Genomic DNA, 19,888 nt, shown 5'->3' on the forward strand with positions numbered 1-19,888 from the left:
CAGAGGTGGAAGGGGGGCTTTTTTTTTTTTTTTTTTTGAGACGGAGTCTCGCTCTGTCGCCCAGGCTGGAGTGCAGTGGCGCGATCTCGGCTCACTGCAAGCTGGAAGGGGAGCTTTTAATGCCCCTATGCCCCTACCCAGGGACAACACCTCTGTGTTTTGGTGTGGCTCCTTTTCTATTTTTCTGCACATACGTTTTATTAGGCAAGTTAAGGTTATACTGTGTGTTTTTTGTATCTCACGTCTAAAAATGTGCTCCTCTTAATGTAAGCATTTTCTCATTTTATGAAAAAATTCCCCATGTCACTTTAATGTTTTCTCAATTGTCAGTTTTATGGGTTATCACAATGTTTTGATTATTCCTTTCTGGAATAAGTGTGAGTTATGGAGCACACTTAAGGACTTTCCAAATGTTGGCTGTTTCTAACTTGGCGCTGAGCGCCTTTGGCCGCCTTTCCGATGATGCCCTCGGGACGCGTTAGCAGGAGGAATCCCCAAGCGCAAGGCGCGGCTGGGGCAGCCCCTTACAAAGCCCTAAGAGCTGCAGGGACCCAGGCCCGGGCAGCGGGGGCCAGGCCCCATCTCCGACCCCACGGGGACCGGGTATCGGGCCGGGACTGCGCCAGTGGGGCTTCGCTCCATCTCCGACCCCAAGGGGACCGGGGACCGGGCCGGGACTGCGCTAGCGGGGGCCTCGCCCCGCCTCTGACCCCAAAGGAACAGGCAGCGGCCAGTACGCGGGGGCCTCTTCCCGCGGGACGCCGGACGCGCAGCCAGACGCGCTCCCCGGGCCCCCTCCGAGAGCGAGGACGCACCCAGGCCCGCTCTGCCCCAGCCGCCACTGGGGGGCGTAGCGAGGACGCGCACCCCTGCCTCGGGCGCCTGCGCGGGAGGCCGCGTCACGTGACCCACCGCGGCCCCGCCCCGCGACGAGCGCCCGCCGGTCAGGTGACCCGCCTCTGCGCGCCCCCGGGCACGACCCCGGAGTCTCCGCGGGCGGCCGGGGCGCGCGTGCACGGAGGTGAGCGGGGCCGGGACTGCGGGGCCTCCCTGAGCGCGGGCCGGGTCGGTGGGGGCGGTTGGCTGCCCGCGCGGCCTCTCAGTTGGGAAAGCTGAGGTTGTCGCCGGGGCCGCGGGTGGAGGCCGGGGATGAGGCAGCAGGTGGGACAGTGACCTCGGTGACGCGAAGGACCCCGGACATCTCTAGGTTCTCCTTGTCCGCCCGTTGCTCAGCGAGGGAGGCTCTGCGCGTGCCGCAGCTGACGGGGAAACTGAGGCACGGAGCGGGTGAGACACCTGACGTCTGCCCCGCGCCGCCGACGGTAACATCCCAGAAGCGGGTTTGAACCTGCCTAGCCGTGCCCCCAGCCTCTTCCCCTGAGCGGAGCTTGAGCCCCGGACCTCTAGTCCTCCCGGTCTTTATCTGAGTTCAGCTTAGAGATGAACGGGGAGCCGCCCTCCTGTGCTGGGCTGGGGCTAGAGGCTGCATCTTCCCGTTTCTAGGCTTTCCCCTTTTGATCGACGCAGTGCTCAGTCCTGGCCGGGACCCGAGCCACCTCTCCTGCTCCTGCAGGACGCACATGGCTGGGTCTGAATCCCTGGGGTGAGGGGTGAGGAGCACCGTGGCTTGAGAGGGGGCCCCTAGGCCAGCTCTGAGATCTGAGTGTCTGAATCACAAAGACCCCCTTAGGCCAGGCCAGGGGTGACTGTCTCTGGTCTTTGTCCCTGGTTGCTGACACATAGCATCTAAAACCCTTGGAAACCGAGTGATGAGAGAGCCTTTTGCTAATGAGGTGACTGATGACTGGGGACACCAGGTGGCTTCAGGATGGAAGCAGATGGCCAGAAAGACCAAGGCCTGATGACGGGTTGGGATGGAAAAGGGGTGAGGGGCTGGAGATTGAGTTAATCACCAGTGGCTTAGTCAACCATGCCTGCATAATGGAGCCCCATAAAAACCCACAGGGATCAGAGGGCTTCCCTCCAGGTTGCTGAACACACCAAGGCACTGGAGGGTGGTGAGAGCAGAGAGCACAGAATCACTGCCCCCACCCCACACCAGGCCCCATGCATCTCTTCCATACGGCTGTCCGAGTTTTGTCCTTTGTAATAAACCAGCAAATGTAAGAAACACACTTTCCTGAGTTCTGTGACCCTGAAGAGGGAGTCCTGGGAACCCCTGAATTTATAACTAGTTGATCAAAAGTACAAGTGACAACCTGGGGTTTGCCATTGGCCTCTGAAGTGGAGGCAGTCTTGTGGGACTGAGCCCTTAACCTATGGAGTCTGTGCTGACTTCAGGTAGTGTCAGGATTGAATTGAATTGTAGGACACCCAGCCATGTCCAGAAAGTTGCAGAATTGATGGGTGTGAGAAAAACCCTACACATTTGATGTCAGAAGTGTGGGTAAAATGTTTCACCCTCCAGCCCAGAGAGCCCTAATTTACCAGTGGCCCACGGTGAAACACCACGTCTGGCCAGGGGCAGAGCATTCCCATCCGAGCCTTCTGTAACATGACATGACAGGTCAGACTCCCTTGGGCCCTGAGTTCACTTCTTCCTGGTATGTGACCAGCTCCCAGTACTGGAGAAGGTCTCACGGTCCCCTGCTCCAGGGAGCTTCACTGGCCAGGGGCTGCGTTCTGAAATCCTTCCCTGCCTCTGCTCCAAGGCCCATTCCTCAGAGACACAGAGCCCTCTGATGGCTGACTTTGGTTTGAGAACCTCTCTGCATTCCTCCCCCATGGCCTTGCTCCTAGGACACCTTCTTTCTCCTTCCCTTGGGGGCAGGCTTGCATAGGTGCAGTGGCTCTCCCAGCCTTCCCCACTGCCTCCCCATGGTGTATTACACACATCAAAGGGACTCCCCTATTAAAATCCATGCATATTGAATCACATGTGGGTTCCTGCTGCTCCTGGGAGGAGCCAGACTAATAGAACGTTTGTCATAAAATATTAATGTACAGACAAGCAAAACAAAGGTAGTTGGCACTTGTTAACCTTACCAGCAGAATAATTAAAGCGAACCCCCATATCTCATCTGCACTTGACATCTCTGTTGTGTCTGTACCTGAGGCCCCAGGTGCAGCCACTGTTACAGAGACTGTGTTTCTTCCCCATGTACCTCGGGGGCTGGGAGGGGTTCTGATCTGCAAAGTCGCCAGAGGTTAAGTCCTTTCTCTCTTGTGGCTTTGCCACCCCTAGAGTGTCACCCTCAGCTGTGGTGCCCAGGATTCCCCACTGTGGGATATCCACGCACCAGTCAATAGGAAAGGGAGCAAGGGAAGGTGCTGCGTCCCCATAAGGATGTATGAGTTGCTAGAATCACTTCCACTGACACCCAGTGGACCAAGCCACACCTTTATGCAAAAGCGGGGCTCCCAGCCAGGCATGGTGGCTCACGCCTGAAATCCTAGCACTTGGGAAGGCTTAAGGGGGGTGGATCACTTGACCTCAGGAGTTCGAGACCAGCCTGGGCAACATGGCAAAATCCCGTCTCTACAAAAATACAAAAAAGTAGCTGAGTGCGGTGGTGTGTGCCTATAGTCCCAGCTACTGACAAGGCTGAAGTGGGAGGATTGCTTGAGTCTGGGAGGTGGAGGTTGCAGTGAGCCAAGATCTCACCACAGCACTCTGGCCCAGGCGACAGCTGTTTGGCCCGTTTTAAGTGTCCACCTGCCTTGCTGGTCTTCCTGGGGACATTCTAAGCGTGTTTGATTTGTAACATTTTAGCACACTGTGCAAGTGCTCTGCACTCCCCTGCTGGAGCTTTTCTCGCCCTTCCTTCTGGCCCTCTCCCCAGTCTAGACAGCACTGCAACACCCACCCTGGCCGCCTTACCCCACCTGCCTGGGTGCTGCAGTGCCAGCCACGGTTGATGTCTCAGAGCTGCTTTGAGAGCCCCGTGAGTGCCGCCCCTCCCGCCTCCCTGCTGAGCCCGCTTTCTTCTCCCGCCGGCCTCCAGGAGCTGTCCAGGCCATCTCCAACCATGGGAGTGAGGCATGCGCCCTGTTCCCGCCGGCTCCTGGCCATCTGCGCCCTCGTGTCCTTGGCCACCGCTGCACTCCTGGGGCACATCCTGCTCCGTGATTTCCTGCTGGTTCCCCGAGAGCTGAGTGGCTCCTCCCCAGTCCTGGAGAAGACTCACCCAGCTCACCAGCAGGGAGCCAGCAGGCCAGGGCCTCAGGATGCCCAGGCACACCCCGGCCATCCCAGAGCAGTGCCCACACAGTGCGACGTCCCCCCCAACAGCCGCTTCGACTGTGCCCCTGACAAGGCCATCACCCAGGAACAGTGCGAGGCCCGTGGCTGCTGCTACATCCCTGCAAAGCAGGGACTGCGGGGAGTCCAGATGGGGCAGCCCTGGTGCTTCTTCCCACCCAGCTACCCCAGCTACAAGCTGGAGAACCTGAGCTCCTCTGAAATGGGCTACACGGCCACCCTGACCCGTACCACCCCGACCTTCTTCCCCAAGGACATCCTGACCTTGCGGCTGGACGTGATGATGGAGACTGAGAACCGCCTCCACTTCACGGTGGGCAGGGCGGGGGCGGGGGCCAGGGCAGAGGGTGCACGCGGTCAGTGACACACACGCACCTCACAAGGGTGGGGTGCATGTTGCACCACTGTATGATGTGTCCTTGCTGGTAGCAGAGGTGTGAGCAGGCAACGGCAGCGCCCCTCGGGGAGCAGTGGGGACACCACGGTGACAGGTGCTCCAGAAGGCAGGGCTTGGGGCTCATTCATCTTTATGAAAAGGTGGATCAGGTAGAGTAGGGCTGCCAGAGGTTGAGCATGAAAACAGGATGCCCAGTAAACCCGAATTGCAGATACTGCAGGCATGACTGTTTTTTAGTGTAAGGATGCAAAATTTGGAATGTATTTATACTAGAAAAGCTGCTTGTTGTTTATCTGAAATTCAGAGTTATCAGGTGTTCTGTATTTTACCTCCATCCTGGGGGAGGCATCCTCCTCCTGGCTCTGCAGATGAGGAAGCCGAGGCTCAGAGAGGCTGAATGCGCTGCCCATGGTCCCACACCCACGTGTGGCTGCACCAGGACCTGGCCTGTGCTTGGGGTGCGGGTTCTTCTCTGGAGAGTAAGGGGGCTGTGGGGGACATCAATAAACCCCCGTCTCTTCTAGATCAAAGATCCCGCTAACAGGCGCTACGAGGTGCCCTTGGAGACCCCGCGTGTCCACAGCCGGGCGCCGTCCCCACTCTACAGCGTGGGGTTCTCCGAGGAGCCCTTCGGGGTGATCGTGCGCCGGCAGCTGGACGGCCGCGTGCTGTGAGTTCTGGGCTCTGTGCCAGCATGATGGGGAGGGCGACGCGCGTTTCTCACACGGCGGGGAGGGCGACGCACATTTTTCACACGGCGGGGAGGGCGACACGCGTTTCTCACATGGTGGGGAGGGCGACGCGCGTTTCTCACAGGGCGCTCCCTGGGTCTTTTACTCGCGTAGGACTAAATCCCATGTAAACACACGCTCAGGACTCACCAAGCCCCTGCTTGTCATTTAACTCAGGAAAACTCTCAGGAACGACAGCACTTGGATTTGCCTTAATCTTAAGAGAAGTCGCCTTCGGAAATGCGTTTTTCTTTTTTTGCTCATTCATTTACTCAGTGTTCACGCACTGACCCTCCGTGTGCTGGGTGGTTTGGATCCTGCTCCCAGGGACGGACACACAGTGAGGGGAAGCCATAAGCAAGTCCATGGAGACACAGCATCAGGGAGCAGTCATGCGGAGAGCACTCTAGAAGCCAGCTGTGCAGACACGGGGCAGGGAGGGCCCCTCTAGAAGCCAGCTGTGCAGATGCAGGGGACAGGGATGGCCTGTCTGGCAGCCAGCTGTGCAGATGTTGGGGGCAGGGGTGGCCTCTCTGTCTGGCAGCCAGCTGTGCAGATGTTGGGGGCAGGGGTGGCCTCTCTGGAAGCCACTTGTGCAGATGGAGGGGCAGGGATGGCCTCTCTGGCAGCCAGCTGTGCAGATGCTAGGGGCAGGGGTGGCCTCTCTGGAAGCCAGCTGTGCAGGCGTGGGGGGCGGGGAGGCCACTCTGGAAACCAGCTGTGCAGATGCGGGGGACAGGGGTGGCCTCTCTGAGCTGACCCCTGAGTAGAGAGACCCAAGAGAAGTTTCTCAAAGCATGTTATCAAGCTAGGTGTGGTGGTTCATGTCTGCAATTCCAGCACTTTGGGAGGCCAAGGCGAGAGGGTCACTTGAGCCCAGGAGTTCGAGACCAGCCTGGGCAATGTAGCGAGACCCCATCTCTAAAAAATAAAAATAAAAAATTAGCTGGGAGTTGCGGCACATGCCTGTGGTCCCAGCTACTCAGGAGGCTGAGGCGAGAGTATTCCTTGAGCCCAGGGGTTCGAGGTTGCAGTGAGCCATGATTTTGCCACCGCACTTCAGACTTGATGACAGAGTGAGACCCCGTCTCAAACAACAAACAACAAACAGGCATCTTAGCAGATCTCGGCCTTGAAAGCACTCAGCGTAGAGTCTTGTCCAGGGGAGGGTGGGTGCGGTGTGAGCATGTCCTGTGAAATTAGCTGTGATGTGTTAACAGAGGACACGTCTTCCTGTGGACCGGGTTTATCTGCGGCTTTCATTTCTAGGAGGTGCTGTTTGCCTTGCACTTGACCCCCAGCAAACCTCAGGGGTCCCTCTGGGGCATGGCTGGGCTGGGATCTGGGAGGATTTTGGCCACAAGCTCCTAGGCCTGGAAAGGTTCTGTCCAGCCCCTGCCCAGCCTTGCTTGGGGTCATGGGACAGGCATGTGTGCCAGTTCTGGTACTGGCCAGTTTCTGGAGATCAGCCCCTTGGAGGCCCATCAGGGATGGTGTGGGCCCAGCCAGGCGGTGCACCTCTTCTGATGTGCCCTTAGAGTTTATCACACTGGTGCCAGGGTGCCAAGGGCTACAGGGCTCGGCACGGCCACCTGTCCCAGGGTCAATGTGCTGCAGGGCTAGCCAGGCCACTCTGCCCTCCCAGGGCATCAGGGCCCGGGGGTGCTCTCCGGGTGCTGTTGGGCTCGTCTGGCCCCTTGGGTGTGAGCAAGCCTGGCTGGCCTCTCTCCTGCAGGCTGAACACGACGGTGGCACCCCTGTTCTTTGCGGACCAGTTCCTTCAGCTGTCCACCTCGCTGCCCTCACAGTACATCACAGGCCTCGCCGAGCACCTCAGTCCCCTGATGCTCAGCACCAGCTGGACCAGGATCACCCTGTGGAACCGGGACCTCGCGCCCACGGTACGGCAGCGGGCGGCGGGCGGGGGTACAGAGCTGGGGAGCGCAGGTGCTGAAGCGCTGTCTCCTGCATGTCCCAGCCTGGTGCAAACCTCTACGGGTCTCACCCTTTCTACCTGGCGCTGGAGGACGGCGGGTCGGCACATGGGGTATTCCTGCTGAACAGCAATGCCATGGGTAAGCTGGCCGCTGCCCAGCGCCCGGGCCGGGGTCTCCTCCGTGCTGCCTACCCTGGAGACTGGAGGTCCGCATGAGGGGCCCTAGGCACGGTGCTGGGCCTCGTGTTTTTTGGGAAATGAGTCCCATGGGCTGATGCCTTTCCCAGCTCTGGCCTTCTGTGCTCCTAAGGAGGGTTCTGGGGCTCTGCCTGGAGGTGGGCTGGTGCCACATATCTTTCCATCCCGTGCCAGGTTCCTCCTGAGTCAGGCTTAGCACGACTTCCCCAGGCCACTCTCAGCTCCCCATGGGGAGAGAGCCTCACTCTCCGCCTGTGATTGGCCCATCTGTGGGGTGCAAAGCCCTCCAGGTGAAGAATCTGTCCCCAAACCCCAGAGCTGCTTCCCTTCCAGATGTGGTCCTGCAGCCGAGCCCCGCCCTTAGCTGGAGGTCAACAGGTGGGATCCTGGATGTCTACATCTTCCTGGGCCCGGAGCCCAAGAGCGTGGTGCGGCAGTACCTGGACGTTGTGGGTAGGGCCTGCTCCCTGGCCGCGGCCCCCACCCCAAGGCTCCCTCCCCCCTCACTCATGAGGTCGGCGTTGGCCTGCAGGATACCCGTTCATGCCGCCATACTGGGGCCTGGGCTTCCACCTGTGCCGCTGGGGCTACTCCTCCACCGCCATCACCCGCCAGGTGGTGGAGAACATGACCAGGGCCCACTTCCCCCTGGTGAGTTGGGGTGGTGGCAGGGGAGGCAAGGGGCTGGCCGGGACGCGTCTCCTCAGGCCCTGGCAGACAGTCCCATGTTGTGGCTGCAGGACGTCCAGTGGAACGACCTGGACTACATGGACTCCCGGAGGGACTTCACGTTCAACAAGGATGGCTTCCGGGACTTCCCAGCCATGGTGCAGGAGCTGCACCAGGGCGGCCGGCGCTACATGATGATCGTGGTGTGTGCCCCCAAACTGTGGGTCTTTGGGAAGGGTGCTGCCCGGCGCCCAGTGGCTCCTTCTCTGTGCAGCATCATCCTTGTGCCTGTGTGGTCGCCGAGGATGTTTTCTGAGGGTCTTTGTGATATTGAGGGAATATCAAGAAGTTTGCAGGCTTGGCCCCTGCTCTCCAGGGAGGTCGGGTTTGAGGGTCCCCAGAAATGGCCGGGTGCTACTCAGGGTTCTGTCAGATGCAGGTTACTTGCACTGCCTTAAAGCAAAAGGCCAGGGGCACGATAAGCGGATGTCGCCTGGTCCTGGAAAGTGGAAGGCCTGGTGGGCCTGGGCGTGGGTATCGCTGGAACTGTGGAGGCTCCGTGTGCCTTCTGGCCGTGCCTCTCCTTCAGGCCGGCTCTGAATCCCTGGAAAGGACGGTGTGAGTGAGGGCAGCTTCCAGCTTCCAGCCCTCATGCTGGCAGCACAGAGCGGAGACTTCTTCCCATCAGCTCCCATAGAAAAGTCCCAGAGCAGGACTCTTGAATCACCCAGCACAAAGAGGCCCTTCCCTGAGCCAGTCCCACAGCCAGAAGGGTGCAGTTTGGGGGCTGGTCCAGCCCGAGTCTGGTGCCCGGCACGATGGCCAGAGGAGGAGGTGGGAGGCAGGGCGAGCTGAAAAGACCCAACAGTTCCTGCCAGGAAGATCCGCTTCAGCAGAGGAAGCACAGATGAGATGTGGGGCTGTGCTAACGCTGCCTGTTTCCATCCCTGCCTTCTGCGGGCAGCAAACATTAGTAGCCCCTAAGAGCAGGAGTGGAAACACAGACCTTTTCTTTCCCACATTTTTTTAATTAGAAAAGTGATAAGTGATTACTGTAGAACACTTGGGAAACTCTAGAGGTTTAAAGAAAAGGTAAAGCTTCCATTCCGGCACGCCCCTCATCAGCCAGCTGGCCCTGACTCCCCCGGCCCTGGCTCCTCTCCAGGCGGGCGTGTGCAGGTACACAGGCAGGCATGCTGTACACACGCATGATGTCATCCCCAGCCTCGTCCTCTCACTGTCTCAGTTTCCCATTTTCCCCGTGGCTGGTGCCAGGGCTCTGGGCCACCCTCACCTTGACGGGTTTCCCTCTTCCCAGGATCCTGCCATCAGCAGCTCGGGCCCTGCTGGGAGCTACAGGCCCTACGATGAGGGTCTGCGGAGGGGGGTTTTCATCACCAACGAGACCGGCCAGCCGCTGATTGGGAAGGTAGGGCGAGGGTCCAGGGGACGGGGGTTAGAAAGCAGAGGGCTCCAGCCAGGGGGAGCTGGCAGCTGCTCAGGAAGAGGGTGGGATTTGAGGAGCCATCACGCCCAGTGGGACAGTTGAGGAATGGGCCACAGTGGCCCATGACGATGGTGGCTTCTACAAGGAATGCCGCCATGAGTTCTTCCATCAGCAGGCCTTTGACTTCATGGGCAGCTGGGCCTGGCCCAGGCACAAGCTCTGCAGACCCTCAGTGAGGCCTTAGTGTCCTCCTTGTCCTCCCAGCCCCTCAGGGGCCTCCGAGCAGGGCCCCTGCTGAGGGAGCAGCTAGGGAGGGTCTGGTGCGGATGTGAGACTGCCTGGCAGGGCTTGCACGGGGCCATCTCCACTGTCCTTCTCCCTGACACTCTCTGGTTCTGCAGCCCAGCCCCTGGGTGGACGTGTTGGGGGTGGCCCCTCGTTTTCCCAGGGCTGAGGCCCCTTGGCCCTGCATCAGTGCCTTGTGGAGAAAGAGCTGCTCATTGACCCCCAGGGTGCAGGTCTCTCAGATTTGCAAATGTGGGTGTCCACTAAGAGTGAGGCTGCCCCTCTGCTCGGGCTGAGGCTCAGTGGGGCTTCCGTGCAGGCCCTGGGTGGGGCTGGGTCTCCCCACTCCAGCCTCTCGTTGTCCAGGTATGGCCCGGGTCCACTGCCTTCCCCGACTTCACCAACCCCGCAGCCCTGGCCTGGTGGGAGGACATGGTGGCTGAGTTCCATGATCAGGTGCCCTTCGACGGCATGTGGATTGTAAGTGTGGCCCCCTCCTGAGCGTCCCCAAGGCCTCTGGGGACTACCCCACCCTCCTCACTCTGGGCAGAGTCACCCACCAGCAGAGCTTCTCTTGCAGGACATGAACGAGCCTTCCAACTTCATCAGGGGCTCTGAGGACGGCTGCCCCAACAATGAGCTGGAGAACCCACCCTACGTGCCTGGTCAGCTCGCCCCCCACCTACCCTGGGGACTTAATCAAATCAGAGACTCCCTTGTCTGGCCTGGGAGACTCAGCGCCCTCATCTCTGAGAGGCAGATGGGCAAGCCAGGAAAGGGGCGGGAGGGGAACCCCAGGAGAAAGGCTCAGGCTGGGAGACTCAGTCAAGCAGTGCAGACGGTGGGTGCAGAGGCACAGGCCCTGCCGGAGGAGACGCCACTCACGGGTGTTTGCCAGAGCACAGTGAGGCCAACTTGACTCAGGGCTGTCTCGATAGGCGCAGGGACCATGCAGCGGGGACCTACCCACCCGTGGGGAGAGGTCAGGCCCAACTCGAATGCAGCACGGGCAAGTGGATTTCTAGCCAGGGAGCAGGGTGGTGGTCAGAGGTGGGAATTACCAAGAGGAAGCATGGGGGTCAGGGGGATTCTGGCTCAACTGACCCAGCAAGATTCTTGCTGAAGGCAGGCCAGGGTGACCAGACATCGCCTGAGGGGTGGTAGAGGATGGGGCTTCTCGCCAAACTGTCTTAGCAGGAATGGCAGAAACTGGATTTTACAAGGAAGTACACGGATGGGCCTGGGAGAAGGTTTGGGGTCCTGAGGCTGTAGCTTGGCCAAGCAAAGAATCAGTCAGAGGGTGGGGTTTGGGGCTTAGGTAAACAGGCAGGGGAGTGCTTGAAATGGGCCAAGAGACGGTGGATGTGAAGTCGGGAGGTCTGCAGAGCCCAGCCTCCAGCACCCACCCAGCCCTGTCTTGGAAGCAGTGGAGATGGTGCAGGATGTGCCCCCACGTTCCCCGGGTAACGCCAGCCCCACAGGGGCATGGGGAGCGGCTGCGGGTGCACCTCCAGGGCCAGCCTGAAGAGGCAGCGTCCTGCGCAGGGGCTCCCTGTGGGGTGGGGAGGCAGGGAGGGCACCTTGGAGCCTGCCGGGAGGAAGCACCCTGGAAACCAGCCCCCGCCTCTTCCAGGGGTGGTTGGGGGGACCCTCCAGGCGGCCACCATCTGTGCCTCCAGCCACCAGTTCCTCTCCACACACTACAACCTGCACAACCTCTACGGCCTGACTGAAGCCATCGCCTCCCACAGGTGAGGGCCCCGTCCCGCCCCACTGGGCTCTGCCCTCACAGCCTGTCCCACAAGGTTGGGGCCTGTGCAGGGCCTCAGGGAGGAGGAAAAGCAGAGGCCCAGACCACCCGGGGCCTGCTGGCGGCCTGAGTGCTCTCCCCACCCCCTGCCTGCACCCCAGCCTGAAGCTGGAGCGCTCCTTCCCACTTCATGCCTGGGGCTTGGAGAGGAAGGACCCTGGATGCTGACGGGGAGTCTGCGTCAGCAGGGACCTCATGACTCCCGTGAGGCTGAGGGGGTCCTGGCTCGCCCACAGGCATCAGGTGGCCCAGACAGAGGCAACTGTGCCCGCAGACATGGGCAGTGGCCTTGCCGTCCTCCTCCCCAGCCTCTGCCTCATCCCAGAAAGCTCCTTCCTCCCAGCTCTGCCCTGCTGGTGACAGGATTCCCGAGTGACCCCACTCCACACAGCCCTCACGGTGTCCCCCACCAACCCAGGGCGCTGGTGAAGGCTCGGGGGACACGCCCATTTGTGATCTCCCGCTCGACCTTTGCTGGCCACGGCCGATATGCCGGCCACTGGACGGGGGACGTGTGGAGCTCCTGGGAGCAGCTTGCCTCCTCCGTGCCAGGTGAGCTCCTACCAGGAGGGGCTGCTTGGCAGAGTAGAGCCGGGGGCCTCTATGGGAGGCTTGCCGGGGCCCCCTGCCCACTCAGCAGGCGGGGCTCTGGGTCACTTGGCCTGAGCTGGCTCTGCTGCAGCAGCCTGAGGCCCAGCCCGACTCTGCCTTCCCAGAAATCCTGCAGTTTAACCTGCTGGGGGTACCTCTGGTCGGGGCCGACGTCTGCGGCTTCCTGGGCAACACCTCAGAGGAGCTGTGTGTGCGCTGGACCCAGCTGGGGGCCTTCTACCCCTTCATGCGGAACCACAACGGCCTGCTCAGTCTGGTAGGGTGGGGGTGGCAGGGCCTGCTCAGTCTGGTAGGGTGGGGGTGGCGGGGCCTGCTCAGTCTGGTAGGGTGGGGGTGGCGGGGCCTGCTCAGTCTGGTAGGGTGGGGGTGGCGGCGTGGTGGGTGGGCGATCCTGCCCACCCAAGACTCTCCCCTGGGAATCCCACCCCTGCTGGAGAAGCACCCCATGCTGGGTGGCTAAGAAGTGCAGGAGTCCCGAGGCGGGGACTCCAGGGGACCGCAGCCCCAGGACCCAAGTGCTTCCTTTGCCCCCGCCTGCCCTGCAGCCCCAGGAGCCGTACAGCTTCAGCGAGCCAGCCCAGCAGGCCATGAGGAAGGCCCTCACCCTGCGCTACGCACTCCTCCCCCACCTCTACACGCTGTTCCACCAGGCCCACGTCGCCGGGGAGACCGTGGCCCGGCCCCTCTTCCTGGAGTGAGTGACCTGGGCAGGGGCCGTGGCCCATGTGTGCCCTGGGGGAGGGGCACGTAACACCCAGGCAGCCCTGTCCTGCTGTGGGCTGTGTTCCCCAGAAGCCAGCAGGTTGCCGCTGAGTGAGACAACATTTGGACCTGGCTTAAGGGGGAAGGGCAGCCAAGAAAACCCAGTAATATCCCCCAGACAGGCCTTAGTGCACACGAGGAGTTCCTAACAATAGCCCCTCACATCAGTGTGTTGAGGGAGGACTCCCAGAGAGTAAGGTGATTAGTTAACTATTTGCAGAAGTCAATTTATTTTTCTTGTGTACCATAGAAACATTAGTTCCAGATAAATTAAATGGTTAATGTCAAAAATCAAGCTGTGGAGGCCAGGCGTGGTGGCTCACGCCTGTAATCCCAGAACTTTGGGAGGCTGAGACAGGTGGATCACCTGAGGTGAAGAGTTCGAGGCCAGCCTGGCCAACATGGTGAAACCCCATCTCTACTAAAAATACAAAAATTAGCCAGGCATGGTGGCGGGCGCCTGTAGTCCCTGCTACTCAGGAGGCTGAGGCCAGAGAATCCCTTGAACCTGGGAGGAGGAGATTGCAGTGAGCCAAGATCGCGCCACTGCACTCCAGCCTGTGTGACTCCCGTCTCAAAAAAAAAAAAAAAAAAAAAAAAAAAAACCAAGGAAAAAAAAACCCCAAAAAAAAAAAAAAAGGAAATTGTATATCTGGGGAAAGGTTTCATTTAAAAAAAAAAAAAAAAAAAAAAGGTAAACTTTATTTGACCATAGCAGAAAAAAAAATGTAAATCTCTGAATATAAACACAAAAAAATTAAAACTGCCCTGAACATGGACTGTAACAGCAGAGAAGGCATTGTCAATAAAACGGCAAATAGCTACTCTTCCTAGTAGACAGAGAACTCGTATATTGGTGAGAACAAGACTAAGAACCAAATTGGAGGAACACTATTTGCAAAACAGGAGATACGAATGGTATCCACACATTCTTCACCAGGAAATCCAAGAAACGCAATTTGTGTTTTAATTACTATTTTAATGACCTTGTTGTTTCTGTCACTACACTATTTTTTTTTTTTTTTTTTAGTGGTTGCCCTCGGGATTACAATTAACATCTTAATCTTAGCCTTGTTGGAACTGATGCCAACTTGCTTTCAATAGTATAAAAAAGCATTGCTTCTATGTGGTTTCCATTGCCTCTCGTTCCTCTGTGCTGTGACACGTCTGTATACATGATGAGCCCATCCATGCAGATTTATAATGACTGCCTTATTCAATTGTCTTTTAAGTCAAATAGGAGGGAAAAATGGGTTACAAACAAAAAGTACATACACACTGCCTGCCCTTTATATTTACCGATGTAGTTACCTTTACCCATGGTTTTATTTCTTTATGTGGCTTTGACTTCTTGTCTAACATCTTTCATTTACAGCAGAAGGACTCCCTTTAGTATTTATTGTAGGGCAGCTCTGCTAGTGATGAATTCTCTCAGTTTTTGTTGACTTCACAGTCTCTTAATTTCTCCTTCATTTTTTGAAAGTTCTGCTCAACGTAGAGTTCTTGACTGGCGGTCGTTTCTCTGAACACTTTGAACTTGTCAGCCCGTGGCCTCTGTGGTTTCTGCTGAGTAGCTTCTGTCTTGCCTCTTCCCAGATTCTCTGTCTTTGGCCTTTGAAGGCCCGATGATGTGTCTAGGTGTAGATCTCTGAGTTTATCTTACTGGGAGTTTGTTGAGCTTCTTGGACATATACATTAATGTTTTTCATCAAACTTGGGGGGTTTTTCAGCCATTATTTCAAAAAATATTTTTTCTGCCCGTTTCTGTCTTCTACTCTGGGACTCATGTTCCACACATTGGTATGCTTGATGGTGCCCAGGGGTCTCTGCAGCTCTGTTGACTCCTTCCTCGTTGTGTTTTCTTTCTGTTCTTCAGACTCCATAGTCTCGATTGCCCTTTCTTCAAGGTCACTGATTTTTTTTCCACCAGTTCTCATCTGCTGTTGAGCCCCTCTAGTGAACTTTTCATTTTAGTTGCTCTCTTTTCAACTCCAGAATTTCTGTTTCATTCCTTTACGTTTCTCTCATTAAGGGTATTCCCTGTCTGGTGAGTCATGGTCTCACACTTTCCTTTAGTTCTTTAGACATGGTTTCTCTGAGCTCTTTGAACATATTTAAAGCAGCTGACGTAAAGTCTTTGTCTAGTAAGTCCAATGTCTGGGCTTCTTTAGGGACAGTTTTTATTAACTACTGTCCCCCCATCTGTGGGCCATACTTTCTTGTTTCTTTGCATGTCTCATACATTTTTGTTTCAGACTGGACATTTTAAATGCAGCCACCGTGGTCATCAGATTCCCCAGCCCCTTCAGGCCTCGTTGCTATTGCTGATTGTTTTGTGACTTTATTGAGCTAATTCCATAAGGTCTGTGTTCCTCATTGTGTGGGGCCATCAAAGTCTCTGCTTGACTAGCTTAGTGGACAGCCAATAATTGGACAGATATCCTTCACAGGTGGCATCCGTGAGTCTCCCAGCCTTTGCTGGGGCGAGGTGGGGAGCACCATCAACACTTAGCTAGGCCGAGGATTCTTGCTGTTCTTACAAAGATTCAGCTGTTTTCTTAAATACATGCTCCCCAGATCGCTGCAAACCCTTGGTTGGTTTCAAGAGTCCTAAAAATGTCAATTCTGACCATTTTTGCCTATGTTCCTGTTTTTACAGAGGAGAGGATTTTCAGAGGTGTTTATTCCACCATTTTCACTGACATCACTCCAAGAAATGTATTTTGCAAGAAATATTTTGAAGCAGAAAGACACCATTTATTTTGGCCTGTGAATTAGAATACATTAGAGAAAATGAGCCTATCCCTTGCTGGCAAGAACACAGTGACACAGTAGGGTGGAATATAAATTGGCACATTTGTGAAAAGCAACAGTACATATCAGTCAATGTTTTTGAGATTCACATTGATGCGTTAATTTTACAAATAGAAATAGGGCCTAAAGAAGTCACCTCAAAAGGCATGAAAGCTCCACGAATGTATCCATGCAGGGATCATAGCTGAGCACTGGATGCCCCCTGCACGTCCGGGGGTAGGAAACAGGATGGGGGCAGAGCTGCGTCACAGGGCAGGACAGTCTCCATTAGACGGAGAGTCCTCCACAGAGCTGCTCGCACGTGTACATTCGTCTTTTTGTCGGATGTTAATTCAAGTTGCCTTTGATTGTGGGACTGGGGGGATCTTTTCTCTTTGTTGATACTTTTTTGTACTTTCCAAATACTTGACCGATGAGCACGCGCTGCCTTGGTCACCGGAGGATAAGTGAGCAAGCAAAGTGAGGCCAGTGCTGTGTCCATCCTGGTGCCTCAAGCACAAGCCCCTGTCCCTGCCCTGAGCCCAGCTGCCGGAATGTCCGGGGAGAAGGCGTCTCCCAGCTCCGGCATTGACTTCTGTCTGCTGGAATCACCCCTACCCATCTGACCTGAGTCCTTCAAGTCCTCCGGCTCCTTGAGCTCCAGAGAGCAGAATTCAGCCTCTTCCTGTGCCTCCCTGGGGCGGGCATGCAAGGCAGCCCCATCCCATTCATCACCCGTATGCCTGTGTGCCCGTCCCCCTTGCAGGTTCCCCAAGGACTCTAGCACCTGGACTGTGGACCACCAGCTCCTGTGGGGGGAGGCCCTGCTCATCACCCCAGTGCTCCAGGCCGGGAAGGCCGAAGTGACTGGCTACTTCCCCTTGGGCACATGGTACGACCTGCAGACGGTGAGTCTGGGGACCCTAAACCCTGGGGAGGCGGGAGACCAGAGCAGCCCTCCCACCTGCCCCCTCCACCCAGTTGGTGTGACCAGGTGGTGGAAAGAGGAGCGTATGTGTTGAGTCCCGGCCATGTGCCAGGCCCCCGTCCGGCTGCTCTGCACCCATCGGCCCCTCGGCTCCTCACACCATCCCCATTTCCCAGATGACCAGATTGAGGCCTGCTTGCAGAACCTGCCCGAGTCCCACGGCCATCACAGGCTGTGCTGAACTGGCATACCCAGGCCTCTCAGGCTCTGTCCCCACTCAGTGGCCAGGAGGGTCCCTACAGTGAGCCCTGAGTCTGCACCTGAAGTCGCAGTTCAGCCCGTCTGTGCTAGGCCTCCACGTGGAGCCCCGGGAGACGGAGAGCATGGTTCCTGAGAACAGCATGGGGGCCTCGGCACGGCCCAGAATCCTTCTCAAAGTGACGTCTCCCTCCAGGTGCCAATAGAGGCCCTTGGCAGCCTCCCACCCCCACCTGCAGCTCCCCGTGAGCCAGCCATCCACAGCGAGGGGCAGTGGGTGACGCTGCCGGCCCCCCTGGACACCATCAACGTCCACCTCCGGGCTGGGTACATCATCCCCCTGCAGGTACCTGGGCCAGGCGGCTGTGGTGGGGGTGTGGACAGCACACTGCAGGGCTGGGGGAGGCACAGGGAGATGGTTGGGGAGAGGCCCAGGCGGGGCTTCTGAGGGGCCGCCACCCCCAGTGTAGGTTACCAGGGAGCCAGCCAGACCAGTGAGGTGGGGAGGGCACAGCCCCGCAAAGGCGTGGAGCGCGGCCGGCAGGAGCTCAGTGGTCTGCACGGTGGAGGTTCTGCCGGGCCCAGCCTCCAGCAGCCCTGGGATGGCACTTGAGGTGGGGAGGGTCTCAGGTCATCACCACAGGGTTCCAGCCCCTGCGGCCGCAGGCTTTCCTGCAGATCCTAGTTACTGGCAGCCTGGTGCTGTCCCAGCCTAGCATTCCCGGGCCCTGGAGGCCTCCACCTCCACCAGGGTGGGGATGATGACATCATGTGTCCTTGCCTTTCCAGGGCCCTGGCCTCACAACCACAGAGTCCCGCCAGCAGCCCATGGCCCTGGCTGTGGCCCTGACCAAGGGTGGGGAGGCCCGAGGGGAGCTGTTCTGGGATGATGGAGAGAGCCTGGACGTGCTGGAGCGAGGGGCCTACACACAGGTCATCTTCCTGGCCAGGAATGTGAGTCCTGGGGCTGCTCAGGCTGGTGGGCAGGGGCTGGCTCGGGGTTGAGACGGGGTGAGGGGACCTGGGCTTGGGGGTCCCACGATGGCCACCTGCCACTAGGACACTCTACCAGGTGGCCCGGGGTCCTAGAGTGAGCAGTGGGGCCATGCACTCTGCCCTTTCGTCTACACAGAGGGAGGTCGCCCCCGTGATGCCATCATGAGTTCCTGTTCTCATGGGTGTCCCTGCCCCAGCTGTCTGCTGACACCTCCACATTCTCTATCTTTTCACCTCTCTCTGCTTGGCCCAGAACACGATCGTGAATGAGCTGGCACATGTGACCGGTGAGGGAGCTGGCCTGCAGCTGCAGAAGGTGACTGTCCTGGGCGTGGCCACGGCACCCCAGCAGGTCCTCTCCAACGGCGTCCCTGTCTCCAACTTCACCTACAGCCCCGACACCAAGGCAAGAGGGCCCAGAGCGGCACAGGGCTCCCATCCCCCAGCCATGGTGCAGGGGGCAGAAGGTGCTGGGGGTCCTGGTGACCCGACGCCAGGAACAGAGGACGCCGGGGCCTCCCAAGGGGGTCTTTGGGGAGGAGTGGGAAGGGTCAGGCCACACAGGCTGTGCCTTTCCTCCTCCTGTGTCTACACGTGGGTGATGGGGCCACGATGACGACCTTTGAGCCGTGTTTAAGCAGCACCACGTTTCTGGCGTGCGTTAAGGTGACCCGCACTGAGAGCTGGGGTCCTCCTGCGCCTGCTGGGGAGGAACCGGGTGCGAAGCATCGCAGGGCCAGACGGAGCCGCCCCCTGAGCGCCAGGCGTCGCTGCTGCTGGGATCTCGGGGCTGCTCCATTTGTGCTCTCTCTTTTCCAGGTCCTGGACATCCCTGTCTCGCTGTTGGTGGGAGAGCAGTTTCTCATCAGCTGGTCTTAGCCAGGCGGAGTGTGTTCGTCTCTCCAGAGGGAGGCTGGTTCCCCAGGGAAGCAGAGCCTGTGCGGGCAGCAGCTCTGTGCGGGCCTGGGGGTTGGATGTGTCACGTGGAGCCGGGCACTAACCGTCCCAAGCTGCCACATCGCTTGTTTCCACCTCCTGGGCCGGGGCTCTGGCTCCCAACATGTCTAGGAGAGGTTTCTCCCTAGATCGCACTGTGGGCCAGGGCCCTGGAGGGCTGCTCTGCGTTAGTAAGATGGTAAGGTTTGCCCTCTTCACCTGTTGCTGGCGTGCGGGTAGTGTTAGCCACCCCCCTCCATCTGTCCCCAGCACCAGAGAAGGGGGTGCTCGGGTGGAGGTGTGGGATGTGCACCTGAGCTCCTGCCTCTCCAACCGCTGCCCGGCTGCCCAGAGGGCTGGATGCCTGCCGGTCCCCGAGCATGCCCGGGAACTCAGGAAAATTCACAGGACTTGGGAGATTCTAAATCTTAAGTGCAATTATTTTTAATAAAAGGGGCATTTGGAATCAGCTTCTGCTGGTCTCTCTGGGATTCAGGGCAGGGAGGATGTGTCCAGGGGCCCTGGAACAGAGGCAGCTCCTTTGTCCTCAGCAGGCCCCCAGACATTCCCACAGTGGGTGTGCGCGATCCTCTGTCTCAAGCTGGCATCCATCATGTCATGTTCCCATGTCACGAGGCCTGACGTCACCTCATGTCCTGTCCCCATCTCACCTCACATCTCGTCACCTCATGTCCCCACATCACCTAAAGCCCCATGTCACCTTCGTGTCCCATACCCCCCTTTCACATCCCTACCTCATGTCCCCATGTCACCTTCACGTCCCATCTCGCCTCACCTCCCCTTCCCATGTCACCTCTCCTCCCCTCCCCACCTCCCCTCCCGTCCCCTCCTCACCTGACCTCCCCTCCCCATGTCACCTCTCCTCCCCTCCCCACCTCCCCTCTCCA

At 58.2% G+C, this 19,888-nt stretch overlaps 1 protein-coding gene across 4 annotated transcripts; it reads left to right on the top strand.

Annotated features, from left to right (window-relative positions):
- Positions 1 to 929: 929 nt before the first annotated feature.
- Positions 930 to 19,450, top strand: GAA (alpha glucosidase). Of its 4 annotated transcripts, none has more exons than XM_032179127.2 (21): positions 930 to 1,021; positions 1,208 to 1,322; positions 3,966 to 4,535; positions 5,144 to 5,289; positions 7,086 to 7,251; positions 7,329 to 7,425; positions 7,818 to 7,937; positions 8,017 to 8,135; positions 8,225 to 8,356; positions 9,472 to 9,582; positions 10,252 to 10,365; positions 10,466 to 10,550; positions 11,519 to 11,636; positions 12,114 to 12,247; positions 12,412 to 12,563; positions 12,853 to 13,001; positions 16,629 to 16,770; positions 17,245 to 17,394; positions 17,838 to 18,002; positions 18,298 to 18,450; positions 18,864 to 19,450. In XM_032179127.2, exons 3-21 carry the CDS (start codon positions 3,990 to 3,992, stop codon positions 18,921 to 18,923), a joined length of 2,859 nt encoding a protein of 952 aa, XP_032035018.1. In that variant the 5' UTR covers positions 930 to 1,021; positions 1,208 to 1,322; positions 3,966 to 3,989; the 3' UTR covers positions 18,924 to 19,450. The 4 variants fall into 4 exon arrangements, with proteins under 4 accessions (XP_032035018.1, XP_058284211.1, XP_032035019.1 ...); XM_058428228.1 differs by lacking the exon at positions 930 to 1,021 and adding an exon at positions 1,100 to 1,117 and having other exon boundaries at positions 1,208 to 1,287; XM_032179128.2 differs by lacking the exon at positions 930 to 1,021 and having other exon boundaries at positions 1,142 to 1,287.
- Positions 19,451 to 19,888: the final 438 nt, after the last annotated feature.

This window comes from Hylobates moloch, unplaced genomic scaffold (assembly GCF_009828535.3).
Source record: "Hylobates moloch isolate HMO894 unplaced genomic scaffold, HMol_V3 SCAFFOLD_15, whole genome shotgun sequence".
Lineage (NCBI taxonomy): Eukaryota > Metazoa > Chordata > Mammalia > Primates > Hylobatidae > Hylobates > Hylobates moloch.

Coding starts and splice junctions, on each gene's coding strand:
- GAA (XM_032179127.2), top strand. CDS start 3,990: ATGGGAGTGAGGCATGCGCCCTGTTCCCGCCGGCTCCTGGCCATCTGC. Junction 16,771..17,244: donor CATGGTACGACCTGCAGACG/GTGAGTCTGGGG, acceptor GTCTCCCTCCAG/GTGCCAATAGAGGCCCTTGG. Junction 18,451..18,863: donor CCTACAGCCCCGACACCAAG/GCAAGAGGGCCC, acceptor TCTCTTTTCCAG/GTCCTGGACATCCCTGTCTC.